Source organism: Typopeltis vanoorti, chromosome 15 (genome assembly GCF_054136105.1).
Source record: "Typopeltis vanoorti isolate ZY-2024b chromosome 15, IOZ_Tvanoo_1.0, whole genome shotgun sequence".
In the NCBI taxonomy this organism is placed as follows: Eukaryota; Metazoa; Arthropoda; class Arachnida; order Uropygi; family Thelyphonidae; genus Typopeltis; species Typopeltis vanoorti.
The window spans coordinates 36,314,005-36,334,099 of record NC_143563.1 but is presented as its reverse complement, the minus strand read 5'-3'; the positions used below and the strand labels follow the sequence as shown (position 1 = coordinate 36,334,099).

The following is a 20,095-nucleotide window of genomic DNA, read 5'->3' as shown; positions in this document are numbered from 1 at the left end:
GTTACCTTCACTATCTTTGCAATATGTCCTCTAAATTTCAGGTTTCTATCAATCATCAACCCCAGATCTCTTGTCTCTCCTCTACTTCCTCCAGTTTAACTCCTCCCATAGAGTATGCAGCATCCCATCAATGTGTCCCAAACCTCAAGATCTTACATTTTGCTGCATTAAACTGTGAAAATCAATGAAATTTTCAATGAAAAAGAAGTCAAACTACCAGAAGAATTAAGAGCAAGTTGACATATTGTCATTCAAACAAAAAAAAATAAAATAAAAGTGAGATTCTTCTAAATCACAAACATAAAATGTTTGTGATTTTCCATATTCATGAAATTGTAATCAGGGAAAGGAAGGAATAGTTATAGTATTCAACAACAGATACAAAGATTAGTCTATTCTTGCTTTCAATGCACTTCTGACTGAATTAATCCACCTAGTCCTTGTTCATTCAGTGGGTCTTTTTCTTGGCATCAAACACCTGATTTGCTAACCTTTCTTCACTCATTCTATTTAAGTGGCCATACTACCTTAGATCAGCTCTGCTCACACATTCTTGAATGCTAACAATGTCAAATTCCTTTCTAATATCTTCATTATTAATATGATTCTGCCATTGATGCCCCAGATTTTTCTCAGACCTCTCATATCTTAAGCCTTGTTTTCTAGTGTTTGATCATGTGCTTGATTTCTAACTCAACTCTCAGATCCATAATTTAGAACTGGTTTCATCACTGTCTTGTATACTGCTAGTTTGGTGTTCTGGCTAATTTCTCTCTTATTCCATAAGAATTTATTCAACCATATCATCGTCATACATAAGGATTTAGGCCTAGCGTGGCCTGTTCCGGCATTAGAAATCATCGTTGAATCGTTTAAGAGGACGTCCTGGTTTTCTTTTTCCTAATGGCTTGTACTTTAAGACTTGTTTTGGTAATTTTTCTATTTTCATTCTTTGAAAATAGAAAGAATGTTTCCAAATTTCCATCCATTTATGTTTATATTTTTAAATTTTTCTATTGCTGATTCTTGGTTTAATTCTTTCATAATTTCTTCGTTTCTTTTGTGATTAAATAGAGTATACTTCAACCTATATTTAACCATATCAACTTTGCTTATTCTGTTGTCTGTTTCCAAATTTAATTTGCAATCTTCACTAAAAACTGTGCCTAAATAGCTGAAATATATTACTTGTTCTATAAGTTCTCCCTTGAAAATGCACCTGAAGTTTGCTATGTTCCTGCTTATTTTTGTAGTTTTGGTCTTTTTATTACTGATTTTCATGCCAAATTTGTTACAGTTGTTATGCAATTTAGTTAAAGAACCCTAGAGCCTTGCACTAGATGTGTTTAGTACATCATCTGAATAAAGCAAAGAACTAAGGAGGATATCTCAGATTCTAATATCAGGTTTAATGCCACTTTCTTTCATAATGCAATTCATATATGAGTAGATGAAGAATACAAGTGGAGATAATGTGCATTTTTGTCTTAATACTGATTTTACAGCAAACAATTTTTCTGTATTTCCTTCATTTCTAACTGCTGACTTACAACTTAAATATAGATTATGTATTGCTCTGTATAATATTCAATTTATCCCAACATAACTGTAGTGTTTTGAAAAGTTTTTCTCTGACCACCTTGTTGTATACCTTTCCAAGATCTACAAAACTTAAGTAGAGATCCTTGTCATATTCCTATGATTTCTTAACTATTTGTTAAGAAATAAAAATCTGATCTTGATAACTTCTATTTGGCCTAAACACAGCTTGTTCTCCAAGTTTCTCTTTCACAATTTTTCTCAATCTCTTTTCAAGTATACTTGCATAAATCTTATCTGGAACACTCGGATAAGAAACTCCTCTGCAATTCTCACATTCAGCTTTCTTACCATTTTTTACAGCTGAAACTATAAGAGTTCTACTTGAATCACTTGGAATTCGACCTTCTGACCATATGTCATCTGAATTATGCAGTCACTGCAAAACTATACTTCTATTTTTAAGCATTTCTGGTTGAATATCATCTACACAGCTGTTTTTCACATTCCAAGTTTTTGATGGCTTTTCTTACCTCAAGTATTGATATGTACTCCTGGTTGCACTCCTCTTGAAAATTTTCTATTACTGTTCTGTCACTGCTTGTTTTGTTTAACAGTCTTTCAAATCAATTAATCCAGACATCTAGGATATCATTATCTTCAATTTTCATGTTACCTTTATCATCTTTGATTCCTCCATTTGTCTTTTCAATAGCTCTAGAACATTTTGCCACCATCCTGATATTTATTGTCTCTCTGTTTTTAGTGTATAATAAGAGACTTTTCAGATGCAAGAAATAAGAGAAGCCTCATTGGCTATGTCGTTGATAGTGAATTATCTTCATTCTGGCTCAAGATACAAGAGCATATAAAGGATTTGACACTGGAAGTGATCATCACTTAGAACTCACTGGCAAACTAAGAGTTAATCTGTACACTTAACAGATAAGAGCTCATGTAAACTTACTAGTAAAGAACTTTTTTACATTATTTCTTCTGTTACTGTAGCTTTTACTGTTCAAACTTTACAGAGAAATTCACCATATACTTTCCTAGCAATATAAATCAATGTCTCTAAGTTTGGTCTTTCTTTCTTTTTTAGCTACTTTTTACACACAGCTTTGAATACTTGCTGACTTGCTTTCCATGAATTTTCAGTATCATTTCTTTTCCAGGGTGGCCTTTAACTCCTTGAGTCCACCATGAAATTCTCATTTTTTTTAAAAATCCCTGTAAACGATTTCAATGCATGCATCTCTAGCTAAATAAATGAATGCCTTCTTCATATTTTGCCAGTGTTTGGATCTTGTTTTCAAATAAATACTTTCCCTCCAATACGATTTTTATATTTGAGTATCTACTGTTCATCTCTGAAAGCTGCTAGACTTTGATAATTCCTTTTTAAAGCTTTTGTACATATTTTTCTTTTCATTGATATTCATTGCTATCCTCCTCACAAATGGTATTCACACTTTCTTCAGTATAATCTTGTATCCTGAACCAGTGTGAAATTTTTTATCAGAAAAATCTGAAATCCATGGCAGGAAGTCAGAGGCAGTGAAGGAAAAGAAGAAAATGTATTAAAAGTTTCTCGCAAGTAAGTCAGCCTGTGCTCTGAGAGAATATAGAGAAATATGTAAGTTAGTGAAGCAGTGTGTAAAACTAGTTGAAGAAAAGTCATGAAAAGATTTTGGCAAAAAACAGACTATAAATATCAGGAAGGTGGCAAGATATTTAGGAAGGTATTGAAAAGTTTAGAAATAGAGGAAAGAGAATGTAAAAGGAATCAGAATGATAAAGGGGACATGAAAACTGAAGAGATTATAGGTGTCAGATCATTGGAGTATAGTTCTCATAGTACCCATTTACAAAATGGGAAATAAAATGGACTGAGAATTACAGAGGAACTTCCCAATTGAGTGTTGCATATAAGTGTTGCATGTGAATCAGATCAAGAGGGGAGTGATGTGGATGAGCAGGAGAGTAAGACAGGAGAGATTGAAGAAGTGGAAATGAATGGGGAAGTGAGTGGTATGAGTATAGAAAATGAGTGATTGGGTGTGCAAGAGGAGCAGGGAAACAGGAAAGCTCAGGGTGGACAGGGGTACACAGCATGAGAAAGGTGGATGCTCCAAGAGGAGGTGAGAGCATGTGTAGGCAGGAAAGAAATGGGATGACCAGGGATCAAGAGGAAACAGATGAAATTGAAAAGGGTTCTAAAATGAAGAAGCAGAAAGGGAAATGGCCCCAGTCCAGCATGGAGAGATCACATCGAGTGAGTGGTATCAGTGGAACTAACTATAGATCCAGAAATGAGCTGTCGTGTTTGTATACCAGTGCTAGAAGTATAAGAAACAAGGTAGACGAAATGGTTGCACTAATTGCATATGTTCACCCAAAGATTGTCGGAATAAGTGAGACATGGTTAGATGAGGACGACATCTTGACAGGAATAGAGATGAAAGGGTATGATATGTTTCGTGAGGATAGAAGGGGTAAAAAGGGAGGGGGGAGTGCTATTGATGATAGAGAAAGAGTTATGTTCACAGAGATGCAAGAGGGAAATAAGGCTAGTGGTTTTGAGGCAGTATGGTGTGAGACAGAGGTGAACAGAATCAAATACTTGATGGGATGTTGTTATAGATCTGGTAATGTGGATGGTGGTGATAGTGAAATGTCAAATAAGTGATAGTCAAATAAGCCAAGCAAATAAGAAAAGGGTGATCATTATGGGTGATTTTAATTATGGCAATATAGACTGGAATGAAGGGATAGCAAATGGAAGTAAAGAAAATGAGTGAGTTTTTGAGGGATAACTACCTCAGACAGTATGTAACAGAGGGCACACGAGGATTAAGGGTCTTGGATTTGGTCATCTCATCAGAGGATGTAATTATAAATGAGGTGTCAAATCATCCACCAATTGGTGAAAGTGACCATGAGGTGATTACTTGGGTGGTTGCCAGCAGTGCAAGGACCCCTGTGAAAAAAGGGTATATGTGGAACTACAAGGGGGGTGATTATGAAGAGCTCAGGAGACAGCTTGTGGGTGTAGCATGGAATGAGGAGTTAGCTGGAAAAGCGATCAATGCAGCTTGGAGGATTTTCAAAAACTATTTAGTAGATGCAATGTCTAAATGTATTCCAAGGGTGAGAAGGTTAAATAAGGTAGGTGTGAAATGGATGAATAAAGAGATTAAGCATGCAATACAGAGAAAAAGGGCATTGTGGAGGCAGCATAAAAGAAGTGGAAGTAACCAATTTCATGAGGTCTACAAAGACCAGGCAAGGAGGGTGACTTGGATCGTGAGAGTAGCTAAAGAGAACTATGAACAGCAGTTAGCTAATGAAGCCAAAAAGAATTCTAGGGAGTTCTTTCGATATGTAGCCAGCAAAAGAAAGAATGATTATGGAAGGATGACATTGATTGGAGGAAATGGTATAAAGACAGCTGTTGCAGAATGTGTGGTGGAGATACTTAATGAGCAGTTCATAAAGATCTTTCAATCTTGTGAATGTGACTTCATGGAGAGATTAAGAGCAGTTGATGATGGGGAGGAGAGACTGACTATAAGTGAGCAAGAGGTGTTTGGAGAGTTGAGTAAACTAGATTTAAATAAGGCTGTGGTAATATATCACCACAGCCTTATTTTTTGACATTTTTTTTAATACGAGTCTTACACTTGGTCAAGTTCCTAAAGAGTGGAAGGAGGGCAAGATTGTGCCACTTCATAAAGGAGGTGATCGAACTCAAGCATCAAACTATAGGCCTATCTCTGTGTCAGGTGTTGTGGTTAAGTTGTTGGAGAAGCTTGTGAGAACTAGGATCCAGAGTTGGGTTGACAACAATAGTATAATCTTTGATGGACAGCATGGATTTGCTAAAGGGAGGTCATATTTTAGTAATCTACTTACTTATTACAATAAAGTGACTGCTTCCTTGGATAGAGGAGAAGGATACACAGTAATATCCTTGGATTTTGCAAAGGCTTTTGATAGAGTACCTCATAAGTTGACAGTCAAACTAGAGTAGATGGGGCTGGATATTAGATTAGTGCATTGGATTGGAGACTGGCTATCTGATAGGTATCAACAAGTTTTATATGGGGGTGCAATATCCAGGAAAAGGAAAGTCACTAGTGGAGTGCCTCAGGGGTCTGTTTTAGAGCCATTACTATTTAACTTGTATATTAATGATATTGGCGAAGATTTGGATAGAGATATTCAGTTGTTTCAATTAGGACGAACCATAAAGAGTAGTGAAGATGTTGTGGCCTTGCAAGAAGACTTGAATAAATTGAGTGATTGGGCAAGCAAATGTGGATGTGAGTTCAATGTTGCAAAATGTAAGGTTTTAAAATTTGGAAAACAAAGATGGGATGCAGAATTTATGCTTGGTGAGAATATATTGTTGGAGGTAGAGGAAATAAGAGATCTGGGGGTGATAGTGGATAAGGATCTAAAATTTAGGGGACACATCGCCAAAATTGTGAAGACAACACAAAGACTTCTGGGAATGATGTGGAGGACACTGACGTGTAGAAGTAGGGAAATTCCTGTTCCACTGTATAAGGCTTTGATTAGGCCACACATGGACTATTGTGCCCAGATTTGGTCACTGGGGTTTTCAGAAGGATGAAGAGATGTTGGAAAGGGTCCAAAGGCGACTGACTAAGGTAGTTTCTGACCTCTGGAATGTTGAGTATGAGGAAAGATTGAGAAGATGTAATTTGCAGAGTCTGGTGGAGAGGAGGAAGAGGAGAGATATGATAGAGACCCACAAGTTGGTAAGGGGTTGTTATAAGATCAATGGTGGAGAAGTTCTACAGAGAATAGTGGGAGATCAGGGGAGAACCAGAGGTCATCCCTAGAAACTGTATAAAGAGGGTGTGAGTAGGGGAGTGAGAGGCAGGTTTTTTTTCGTGCAGAGTTGTGAATGATTGGAATGCCTTGCCTGAGAGTGTGGTGCCTGCAAGGAGTTTGAGTGTGTTTAAGACACGGTATGATGAGATGTGCGTGTGATAAAAGGGACTTCTTAGATGAGTTTGTGACTCCATGAGGTCTTGGGAAATAATAATAATAATAATAAGATTTATGTAAACACACTTGAGAAAAGACTAAGAAAAATTGTGGAAGGGAAACTTGGATAAGAAGATTTTAACTTTAAGACAAATAGGAGAAATCATGGTAATATAACAAGGATGTAATAATTCTTTGAAAAAATGGTTTAACATATGCAAAGAAAATTAGTATTTATTAAAAACTCCTAAATATTTTGCTTATTGTAACATGAGCATCATTTAGGAAGAAAGAGTAAAAAAGAACTAGTTAACATTCATAATATGAACACAAGAATGAGTCAAACAGCATGAGTATACTTTCACATCACTGTCACAACTGAGTGAACAGGAGAAAACACTATTAAAGTTCCAAGGAATGAAGTATAGTTGTTTAATTCAAAATTAATTTTTAAAAAATTAAATAATTTATGGTGATTACTTCCCAAAATTTGAAGACTGGCATTCAGTCTGATTAAGATTAAGGTGAAGATGGAGGATGATGAAAAACTGAAGAAATCTTCAGTTTTTACAAGATGATTTCCCTGAACATGTCATTAAATTGTTTAAATTTACCACCAATATAGGATACTTCTCATAGCAGAATAAACCATATAAGCTAAAAGAAGGCATGGTCATAGGCAGTCCCACTCACCTGCTTTGGCTGATTACTTCATGGAGCATTTGGATGCAAACTTTTTAACACCATGTTTCCTTAGTCTCATATCTGGCTTGTACTGGTGATATCTTTGTGGTCTGGTCCAACTCTGAAACAGAATTACTTCAATTTTTGGACAGAATAAACTCCTTATAAGCTTACATCAAGTTCACTATTGAAAGTGAAACTAACAACAGTCTTCCCTTTCTGGATAAGTAATAATCTGTAACTGTACAGGCAATATTTATTCTTCCATTTACAGGAAGCTTTCCTTCACTGGCAGGTTGAAGTTGGGTTGTATATCAACCCAACTTCACATCATCCTTCACAAAAGACAGATATAATCAAAAGTCATGTACACAAAGTATGAGTGATTTGTTCTTTGGACTCTCTTCTATTAGAAGAAATAAACAAAATAAGAATCACGTTGTTGTCTAATGGACATAAAGAAATCACCATCCAGAAAATAATTGATAATTATCATCCTTTAATTAGACTACAATCTGATGTTAAGAGGATTTCTATATCTTCTTAACTCTTAAAGGGACTTTTGAACAAATAGCAAGGATTATCCACAAATACAATCTGTACACTACTTTCAAACTGGCATGAAAGTTATCTTCTTTCCTATCAACCACTAAAGATAAATTGTCTCCACTATCCTTACCTGGTGTTTATCAAGCACCCTGTTCCTGCTGACTTTGCTATTCTGGACAGACTGGCCATTTTGCTAAGATAAGAACCCAGGAGCACCAAGATTACATAAGATTTCTAGAATCAGAGGACTCATTGCATGAGAAGCAAGAATGTTCTTGCTTCTCATGTGCAATGACACTAGATAAGAGTTCACTTGGATCAGACAAAAATTTTGCACTGCACTAGATTTAAATTCGATCATCCATGCTCTAATCTTAATCGAACAGATTGCATGCCTATCTCCAAGTTTTGGGAAGTAACTGCCATAAGTTGTTCATAAATTATTTATTTACAATAATCAAATTCCTAATGTGTATCCTCAGGAATGTACAGGATGTTACATTACTTAGTACTTATTATTAAGAATTAATATTAATAGTACTACATGAAAAGGTTAGATCATTAAAAACTTCCTGTCAACAATTTTCCTGCAAATTAAGCTATTGTCTATCAAGACTCCAATATTATCAGATTTTATATTTCTGTCTTTTAATACACAATTTAGTGTATCAGTCTACCTAGATGTTGGATTTCCTCTGGATCTTTTTAACTGCCATTCTGTTCAAGTGACCATACCACTTGAGATTAGCTCTGCTAATAATGCCAAGTTTCTTTCTAATATCTATGTCATTGATATTAGTATTACTATTATTACTATTACGTAACACCTCCAAGGAGTCCAAATACTCATTGAGGGAGGGTACCTACTCTACAACACTCCAACTAACCGCAACTACATCAACGCCATCTCCCACCTGCCACCACCACTAGTATTTCAATTTGCCATCTTCACTGAATAAATTTATATTAAATAAGAGAGAAACTGTTCAAGTCAGTTTTGACTTGAGCAGAGCTGACTAAGAAGTAAAACAGTTGATCAAAGACTAGAGACCACAGATATCAGAATTTTGAGAAAAACTGGGAGAGTGAAGGTGTCATCAATAGCAGAATCGTATGAAAAATGATATCAGGAATTAATAAGACATTGTTAGTATTGATGAATGTGTGAAAAGAGATAATCTTAGGTGGTATGGTCATCACGTAAAGAAAATGGGAAAGGAAAGATTAGCAAAACAGGTGTTTAATGCCAATATGGCAGGAAAAAGATCAGAGGAAGACCAAGATGTAGGTGGGATGCAGTTAGAAATGCCTTAGAAGACTGAAATATAAGAGCTGACAATGTTGGAGACCCGGATGATTGAGTAAATTGGAAGAAAATTGTTAATAGGAAGTTAGTAATAAGCTAAACTTTTCATGTTGTACCATCACAATGAACAGTGTCAGAAGCCCTAGTCAATTCTCTGCATTTCTTATTGACTAAGTAGAGATCCCTTCCCAGCTTTGACTCTTTGATCCCTTCCCCTCCTCTAGTTTTGACTTTTAAGTAAGATCCTTACACAAATGTATAATCTATATAATATAACATTTCAGAATAATGGTTTGTTATTTGCAATCTGAGAAATATTCCTGGCTAGCAGTAGAGCATTTGAGATATCCACCACTCATCACACTATGAAATTTATAACAAAAGAAACTGAAGAAAGTTGTGTTTAATAGTTAGACTTTTTAATCAAAACTAAACTTTTCATAGAGACTGAGGAAATAGATAATATGGATTTCACTGGAAAATAAAAATAGTTAAAAGATCCCATTTCTTCCTCTTACTTTTTAAAAGTGAATTTACTGAATTTATTCATTAGTCTTTCAATTGTAAATTCCTATACGCTAATACATTTTTGAAAATTATGGAGACAACTACTGTGTTTGAGTAAAACTTTAGTTTAATATAACTCAGCTCAACTTAATGAACATTAAAGGTTATTTCACTGATATAATAGTATCTTTTAATTTAGTAAATCAGATAATAGTCCAAATAATATAATAATCCTATACACTAGCTAAATATTGGCAAATAAAGAAAATAAAAAGGTATTAAAATATATTGTGTAAAAATATGCAGTTCACAGCCTCCCAAGACAAATGTATCTTCTTTACCTTTTTTTTATTTATAACAGTAGTAAAATAATAAGTATGAAAGTATATTATTTGGACTATTTTCTGATTTACTAAATTAAAAGATACTATTATAAAATAACCTTTAATATCCATTAATTTAACCATGGTAGATGAATATATCAGTTATCTTAAACTTTGCATACATGTCATTTCAGTGAAATGGTATTTCAAATGAATTTCAATGACACTTCATATCTGCATTTTGTATGATGCAAACATACATCCTGGCAAGAAGAATGGTTAAACATGTTTAAATATAAACAATGAAAAGGAAGTCATGAACTTACTTTCCGTAGACACTGTTCGACATGAACAGTAAGCTCTTCTGGAGTACCAAACAACTTTTCATTACAAACAGGACAATTTGTTTCATCAGATTTCTTCTTTTTTCCTTTAACTGCTCTTGCTAAATAAAAAAAAAGCAAATCTTCAAATTTTTATAAACAAAAAATGAATAAATTCACTTTTTGATTATGACAGCAGCATAACTTCTCCTTTCCACAATAAGTTTTCAGAAACTCTTTGATAGTTTTAATGGGGTCCTTTGTAATTTGTATTTATTTTGCTTAGTGTTTTCACCAAGTCCATTAAGTAGTATGGCTCTCCCTGCATGCATAGTTTAGCAGCAATGGTAATTATGCCACTGGGTAATAATATCATTATAATACTGATTATTTTTTTATCTACTATAAATAATTTACTTTAAGACCATCTTAAACATAAAGACAGTGACTTTGTGTTTAGAAGTATTTGTTCATTTTACTGTGCTGTCCACATCATATATTATCCAACAGGAGAAGTTACTCATTATCCTGTTGGATACTGAGAAATATAAAAAAAAAAAAAAATGATGAAAAGCTGTTCAAGAAACCTGTCCACAGAAGAAATCTGTGGAGAGGTTTCTCAAACAGCTGAAGGATGCAGACTTTGAAAACAGAGTGAGAGAACAGAAGCATATAGAATGAATTACTGCTTTCATTCTATGAAAGAAGTACCTACTAAATGTACCTATTAGCTCTGTGGATGCTCCCAAACAGAGAAATTGGGCTTGGATTGGATATCAGCATGGGTGTTGAAGGAAAACACAAGACAATTAGCAATTCCTCTGTCTTGGTTGTTCAACAGTTTTTCAGAGTTTCGTCATGAGCAAGATTCTTAATGAGTTCAAGGAGGATAAGATAATTCCATTATATAAATGTAGAGCTAAGAATGATGCAATCAATTATAGTCCAATCAATATTTCATGGGAGGTCATTAAAGTACTGGAGAAGCTAGTTAAGAGCTCACATCCAGAGATAAGTAAAAAGATCTGATCATATCACCAGAAGATATATATGGTCATGAACAAAGTTTTGAATCACCTTCCAGTTGGCAAGAGTGATCATGAAGCAAGTCTTTCTCCCAGAAAATGAACATTTTGGTGGCATTAAAACCACTAAGTTATCCTCCCACTTGAGAATGAATGGCAACGAGATAGATTTTTAAGTCATTGAGCACTATAAGATTTTGTAAGTGAAGAAGATAAAAGAAGAGTACTATCATTAGCAAAGTCATGAATACGGTTGGATGTCAGAGATCACTGATATATAGCAGGAATAGTGCAGATGAAAGCATAGACTCCTGGGGAAATCCAACATTAATTAAAAATATGATAACTAATCTCAAATGTGGTTCAGACATAATTTATATTTATAAGTTTTTATGTTTAAAATAGCTCTGACATCAGATAAGTATTCCCAATATCAATGATGACAGATAAGTATTCCCAATATCAATAATGAGAACTGAACTCAGATTTTTTTTAATCAAATAGTGCATATCAGGATTTTCTTCTGATTCTGCTAAGGAGGTAAGGTACTTCTTTGGAAGACTTAACTATGATAAATTATTACAATTAAGACTTCTTAGAATTGGACTGTACCTGCAAAAGATACATCTAGATAATGACAGTATGAAAAAAAAAAAAAGATAACAATAAAAACTATTTGATGTCATCTAGATGTATCTTCTTCAAGTACAGTCCAGAGGATAGAAGACTTAATTGCAATAATTTACCATCAATGTTTGTAGAAATTAAAGATGGAAACTCAAACTTATGTGGAAATAAATTTAATTGATGTAAAATTTTCTCCCAAGTATCTCCAAGTCATCTTGAGGACATTAACAATGGAACACAAAATAAACTGCAGTAGAAGAATTAATGCAGACAGTCAGTAAATTCCTAATTTAAAAAAAAAAAATAATAATAATATAATACGATAATATTTAAGAATTTAGAGAAGACTGATATGATATTTTCCATAACGGGGATAACCAAAGACAGTCAGATCTGTTTAAATCTGGGCAGCGTAGAAAGGCCTCAGAGTTCTCTTGTATAACCGCTACAAGGAATCTAGAACCCTATATTTAGTTGAGATGGTATGTTCTCAAGAAACATGTGATAAATTTATCATAATTTATCTGCAGCTGTCTATTGTGAGGAACATAAATCGTACATCCATATCATAAACCAGAGCAGTCTTGTGGTTTACTCTTTCTATAGCCATTCTATAAGAATGGTTATAGAAAGAGCTGCGAGGCCTTTCTACACAGCCTGAATTTAAACAGACAAATGGCCTTCAGTTATTCCCTTTATGGTAAATATCATACTAACCTTCTGTAAATTCCTGATTATTATCTTATATTAATTTTTTAAATTAGGAATTTACTGACCATCTGCTGTCTTATTTATGCTCTAGTGGTGATTTTAAAATTAATTATTTCATTGTATTTTATTTTGTGTTACATAGTTAACATACTGAGGATGCCTTTGATACTTAGGTGAAAAGTTTACATTGATTAAATTTAGTTCCACCTAAATTTAAGTTTGTCTTTAATTTATACAAATAATTTATCACAGTTAAGTCTTCCAAAGAAGTGCCTTGTTTCTATAGCATAGTCAGAAGAAAATAGAATATGTTTTTCTATTCAAGTTTGAAACAAATGGCAGGCCAGTACAGGGAACCTGCATCATGTCCAATAAACTATTACCTAGAAATTCAATACAGTGAAGATATTTCATTGTATTGACAGTTATATGCACAGTACACAGAGGTATATGCATTCTGTAAAGCTAAAATTTCCCAGAGAAAATGTGTTCAAACATAAACACCACAGTTCTGATTTCTCCATGTTTCATGAAAGTATATAAAATTTCATTAAAAAATAAAATGGAACATGACAACTATGCAATAATCACTGCATATCTTTTATATCAAAATTTAAAAAAAAAATAAAAAAATAAAAATATGAAGTGCTAAATTAATTAGAAATTAACTTGATCTGTCCTTTCAAAATAAGAAAAATATGTCATCATATGGACTAATTTCCTCTTTAATAACACTACATTTTTTAAATACAACATATATAAACTAAAAACATATCAATAATTCAAGAAATTTGTAAGTACTTTAATAATTTTTATAAAAGATAAGCAACCTTTTATGCTGTGAAATTTACATTCAAAAATTAAACCTTAATTCATTATTTGAAATACACATGCTAACTACTTGTCCATATAAATATCCACTTGGCCATTTATATGGATTTTAAACAACTATAAAGGATGCAAAACAAACATAGTAGTAAGAATGCAGTTTTCATCAAACAACTACTTGAAACATTAAACTCCCTGATTCAGATCACAAATAATATGTATAAAATTTGCTTAAATCTGACGATTTTTTTTCCCATCAAGGTCTTTCTTATTATCTCTCTCAATTTTTCTCCCCCTCTCCTATCAAGAAACAGCCAACTGTTACTATAGTCAAGAAGGAACAAAACAGCTGTCAAAGGATTGCTTTTGTTTCTAAACGTGTTCTCTTCAATTTCAAAGAATATTTTATTGCAGCTTACTTCTCACTGTATTAGAAAAACAGAAAATGAAATCTTTACTGCATTAATAATGCCCAAGTTCTTTGTGAAATTTTCTCAAGAATGTTCAGTCAGTTTCAGATATTCTTTTATCTGGAGTTACGTTTAATATCATGCAGATTCATTCATTTATAGTCTATAAATTCAGAGCATGTGTCACATCACATATGGTTCCATGTTATAAAAAAATGCATGCAAATGAAAAAAAAAAAAAAAAACTTCCACAAGATCAAATTCTCTCATAATCTCTTTCTCCTATTCCTCATAAGAAAAAAAAAAAAAAAAAAACAGCACAAACACTGCCTTCAAACCTCTCCCCACCTCATTGAATTTTAAACAGATAGTATTGGATTTTTTTTTCATTATGGTTGTCTCTTTTGGCACTTGGGTGGACATTTATATGGAAAAGCTGCAGAGGAGGGGAAGAGGGGGGAAAGGTAGTAAGGATATGAAATGGGAGGAAAGGAGGGGAGGGGATGGAAAGAGAGAGAGAGAGAGAGATTGAAAAGTAGCAGACAAAGAGAAATGATAACTTACCAGCAAGCCTATTTTGGCGGCTTCCTTTAACTCGATGATATGTCTAAAAAAGAAGGTTATTTTGTCATTCACATTTCTAACTAAAAAAGTAAGCAACACACACACCAGGGAACAAATGTGTGATGGTTATATCACATTACTATTTTTTTTAAAGAAAAAGAAAATAATTTTGAGAAAAGTAACTGATCTTAAATTATGCACTACTAAGTAGCATTTATGCAATCAATTTCTTGATGATATTAAATTATATATATTTAGAAAGATTGTATTTATTATCATACTGTTAAATTACATGGTTCTGCAAATTCCTAACTGAAAAAATAATATTTAGGCAACTAAATTAGTAAGTATACAATTCATATTAGGTGAGGTATATGCATTTTGAAAATAAAGCAAAACAAACATAACATCAATATTTTCATTGGTGAAAGTTTTTTTAATTAAAAAAATAGGCTATATATTATAATTAAATGTGTGATTTCGATTTTATTCCACTTAAGTATTTCATACTATAACGAAATTTCTGCATAGACTGCACAGCATTGAATGAAATTATGGATGTGAAAAATATAAATATGCCTAAAAGCCGATTTAAAAATTCTATAAATAAACGATTTTTATATGACTTCCATCATCAATTAGCATTATAATGCTTAAAAGCTGCAAACTAGATTTTTTTGATCAAGTTATTAATGAATAAAAAAATTTTATTTAAAACAGAAACTTGATTTTTCCTTTATATTTTTAATATAGAAAGAAACAAAACATGTATTAAAACAGATATTTAATTTTAGTAAGAAATACAGTCAGCCCTCGATTTAGGATGTATGAGACTTATGACCACTTGTACTCAAGATGGTAATCCTGTCGTAAAAAAATAAATAGCCATAACACATTCATCCACTGTACAATAACATCTTTTCATTTTTTCAGTAGTTATTTCTTTGTAAATATGGCCATTAAGCAAAAAAAAAGTTAATTCTTCTAGTGGTGTGGAAAAGGAAGAGACCATTGAATTAGGTTGAAAACTAAAATAATATATATATATATATATATATAGTGATTTCAGATTTATTGCCTTTTTGACTTACATAGGGATTGTCAAGCACAGAATTGCATTGTACGTAGAGGACTAATTGTACACTTTTCACCAATATGACACTGATATGTGAATTAATATAAATAAAAGTTGCCATATTATTGCACTTGATAAGCACTTTATTCTCTTGTTTTCATGCTGTGAAGTTTCTGTATGTTTTGTCTCTAGACCATAAAAGGTTGTAAACGATAGTACATTAGTACCACAAGCAGGTTAAAGATTATTTTTATCATTTTTTATTTTTATTTATTATTTGCCTTTTTTATTAACTTTTTAGAGTCTGAAAACCCTGTTCTAGAGACCAACATAAAACTTCTTTTCAAGCCCTTTCAGACCATCAATAAGTGGAGTGGTGGTCTCATTCCAGGCAATGAATTCATCACCTACCTAAGGATAATTTACAAACCTCCATGTCCATGGTAGAAATCAAACCCATAGCCTGTTAGTTGAAGAGTATTAACATCTAACCACACAAGCAAACTTTACATGCAAATTGTTATTATTTACTTATGTTAGAATAAAACATTGTAAAGAGAGATTTTATATAAATGGAAGCAAAGGATGATTTGCTGTTTAGATATTTTATATTCACCAGAAGAAAAACTAGCACCTTAAAATACAGCATATAATAGAAACAGAATGGTAATTGTAGATACTAAGTTTAAGAAAGATTTCTATCCTGTTTCTATTATATGCTGTATTTTAAGGTGCTACTTAAGAAATTGGGATATTTAAAAGGTGAATTAGGGAGCAAAGTAGGTTTTAAATGTTAATTACACGTTTATGGTTGGTGAACAGAATATTCAATTTCCATAGCCAATAAGAGAAAAATTAAAAAAAAAATTCAATAACTTATTAGTTGAAAAAACAAAAGCATGTTAAGTACTTACCTTACAAGGTCATGATCAGTACATCTTGTACTCATCATGTACCTATAAGTACTGAATGTAACATTTTGTCCAAAGGTTTCAAAGTTTGCTTTATCTCTGTCTAATAAACCTATGAATAACATCATTTCTAACACAGAGAGGAAACTAAAGAAATTACCAAAAGATGCTGTAGATTTGATCTGCATCTATCTCAAAAATGGAATGTGTGGCACTCCAAAAAATAGATGACAGGAACTTTGTAGTAGTAAAAGCAAACAAAGGTAATGCCACAGTCATGAATGTGGAGGAATATGTTGAAAAAATGCAAAAAAATTACTGATGCCAACCCATAGTTTACTTGATTGTGACTCCTGCTTGGCATACCCACAATATGACCAACATTTAATAAGAGATATTATGAACTGATGTGAAGATGCCCAAGAAATGTTTCACATCTAGGCATCCTTTAGTTCCTAGAATTTGTAGAGCTCCCAAGTTACAAATATGTACATACCACTACAGCAAAAAGTGGATGCTGGACATTCACCTACCTCTCTCATCTCTGAATATCTTGTACAACTAATAGTCCCACTTATAGGCAAGATTGATACCCAGATTAAAAACACATCACACTTATTGAAAAAATGAAGTACTTTGTAACAGAAACTTCTGACCTACTAACAAGTCTGGACAACCTCTTCACCAACAGAAACTTTCTCCACTTTGAACTAACCTTTCATGGAATTGTTTGAAAAACAGGTTCCAGAAAATTACAACCCAAACTTTGGTGTTCATTTTATGGGCCATAGAATGGCCCATAAAAAACAACAAAGTCTTGTAGTTGTTCATCTTCACAATATTCATCCCTATATTAAGTTCACTACTGAATTAGAAAACAACAGATTCCAGTCTTTAAATACCTTCCTGAAGGTCTCCAAACAAAATAAACTTAACTATTCAGTCTAGAGTAAACCAACATAGATGTGTGGGGAGATATTCCCAAAATCCCGTCACCATCTGTCAAAAATTGGTATTATAAACCCTGCGAGACAGGACACAACCTTTCCAGCAGTACTATTATTATTATTATTATCATCCCAAGACCTCATGGAGTCAAAGACTCATCTGGGAGGTCCTTTTATCACACACACATCTCATCATCTTAAACACACTCAACCTCCTTACAGACACCACATTCTCAGGCAAGGCATTCCAATCATTTACAACTCTGAACAAAAAAAACCTGCTTCTCACTCCCCCACTCACATCCTCTTTATACAGTTTTCAGGGATGATCTCTCATTCTCCCACTATTTTGTGTAGAACTTCTCCAGCATTGATCCTATAACAACCCCTTACTAACTTGTAGTTTTCTATCATATCTCCCCTTTTCCTCCTGTCCACCAGACTCTGCAAATTACATCTTCTCAGTCTTTCCTCATAACATTCCAGAGGTTAGAAACTACCTTAGTCACCTTTGGACCCTTTCCAACATCTCTTCATCCTTCTGAAAACCAAGTGACCAAATCGGGGCATAATAGTCCATGTGTGGCCTAATCAAAGCATTATACAATGGAACAAGAATCTTCCTACTTCTTCAAGTTGGTGTCCTCCACATCATTCCCAGAAGCCTCTGTGTTGTCTTAACAATTCTGGCTATGTGTCCCTTAAATTTCAGATCCTTATCCACCATCACCCCCCAGATCTCTTATTTCCTCCACCTTCAACAATATATCCTCACTAAGCATAAATTCTGCATCCCATCTTTGTTTTCCAAATTTTAAAACCTTACATTTTGCAACATTTAACTCTCATCCCCAGTATGAAGAAGAGAAGCGAAGAACTCTAATACCTCAGTCTAATCCTTCCAAAAATGGTTAAAAAGATACCACTCCAGAGGAGTGATATCTTTCTCTTACATATGGTTGATGATGAAAAAGATAGCAAATATTCCTACATTAACATAATAAGGAATAAAAGTTGCCTTCTCCCTGATAAGAAAGATCAAGTCTCCTTTGATCTTGAGCGTCCTCATTCACCACTCAAAACATCAGGAGTACACAAAATCATGTGGAATTTTCTATGTGAGACAGATCAGGAGAGATACACATGTCAGAGCACATCAATGACATGGAGGAGTAAAAAAAAAAAAAAAACCATCAGGACAAGCAGCACACACAGAGACAAAACATCAAGTACTGTGTTTTCTATCTGTAATTCATTTTATAATATATTCATAATGAATTATAATGGCTTGTATGTGGAGCATTCCATAGATCTGCCACCAGTTTGGTCACTCATCTTTGAATCATCTACCTCCTGATTTCTGAGAAACCCAGATGACCAAATCTGTGCACAGTAGTCAAGGTGTGGCAGAATCACAGCCTTATAAAGAGGGATAATAACTTCCCTATCTTTACTTGTTAGCATTTTTCAATATCCAAGTAACCCGTTGAGCTATTTTCCCAACTTCTGCTATATGTCCTCTGAATTTCAACTCTCTACCTGCCATTATCCTTAAGTCCCTAACCTCATCAATTTCTTGCAAATCAGTGTGTTGAAAGGTTACACAGTATGTAACCTTTCAACCTGAAGTACATAACCTTACATTTTGCAACAATGAATTAATCATTATCCTTCACCCACAATTCACCCAATTTCTTTAAATCATCCTGTAGGATATCTATATCACCCTTATCAACTAATGCCCTCCATAGTTGTGCATCATCATTAAGAAAACTGAATATCCCTCAACCCTTAAATCTTTCTCTGTATCACTGATATACAAATTAAAGAGTAGCCCTAACAAAGAATTCTGAGGTACTCTACTAGTTGCCCTTATTCTTCTATATTACACTCCATATACTATTCTCTGGTGGCTGTCTGTCTGTCAACCATCCCCCATCCATGCTAAGCTTCATATCCATTCCCATTTTCTCCAAATTAGTAATAGATTTCCATGTGGTATTCTGCCAAATACCTTTGCAAAGTCCAGCAGTATCATGGTGTCACCATTTTCCTTACCTAGTTCTGCTGTCAATGTTATAAAAAAAATTAGTAAATTGCTAAGGCTGGATTTTACTTTTCTAATACTTTAACTACCACTGTCTTAGAGTCACCTTTATGTAATAAACTATCTTACCCTCTTTCCACTCTGTTTGAACTTTGCCACATCAGATGAGCCTTATTCAAAGGCTCTTGCATACCTGTTGAGATGTAGAGCAAGAAAACACAGAGCTTGATGTAAATAACTGGATATAAAATGGAGCAGGAGTAATACAGGCATTTACAAACATAAAACTGGGAGCAGAAAAAGAATTAAAAAAAAACTGCAAATTGAATGCTAAAACAGAAAATGTTACAAACTTTGTGGTTAAATATAGTTCTTTTCAGCACTTGATCTGCATTAAAATCATAATGCTTATTAAAGAATGGGGTTAGTGATTAGATGTGAACTATGACCACTAATACCTGTAGGATTGGAGGAAAAAAAAACATTAAGATTATTTTCTTATCTAAGATAAGAAATAATTTTAAAGCAAAAGGCTTAAAAGTTAAGATTATATTTAATTCTATAGAAAAAGGTACAGCATACCTCCCATCTTCCTGAAGTACCTTTGTCCTGTGATCCACTGATACTTTTCCTGCTTACAGATGGGGAAGGAATAGGCTACAGAAAATGTGCAATTTTTATTTTTGTGCATGGAGACACT

At 33.5% G+C, this 20,095-nt stretch overlaps 1 protein-coding gene across 3 annotated transcripts in view; it reads right to left on the bottom strand.

Moving 5' to 3' along the window:
- Nucleotides 1-20,095, bottom strand: part of LOC150098622 (E3 ubiquitin-protein ligase Rnf220-like) — a 163,884-nt gene that overhangs the window by 58,456 nt on the left and 85,333 nt on the right. For all 3 annotated transcript variants that reach the window (XM_090405192.1, XM_090405193.1, XM_090405191.1), the window contains exons 5-7: nucleotides 19,978-20,052; nucleotides 14,416-14,458; nucleotides 10,254-10,372 (exon numbers count right to left, since the gene is read on the bottom strand). In XM_090405192.1, coding sequence (XP_090261318.1) covers nucleotides 10,254-10,372; nucleotides 14,416-14,458; nucleotides 19,978-20,052 — 237 coding nt within the window. The remainder of the gene's footprint in view (nucleotides 1-10,253; nucleotides 10,373-14,415; nucleotides 14,459-19,977; nucleotides 20,053-20,095) is intronic.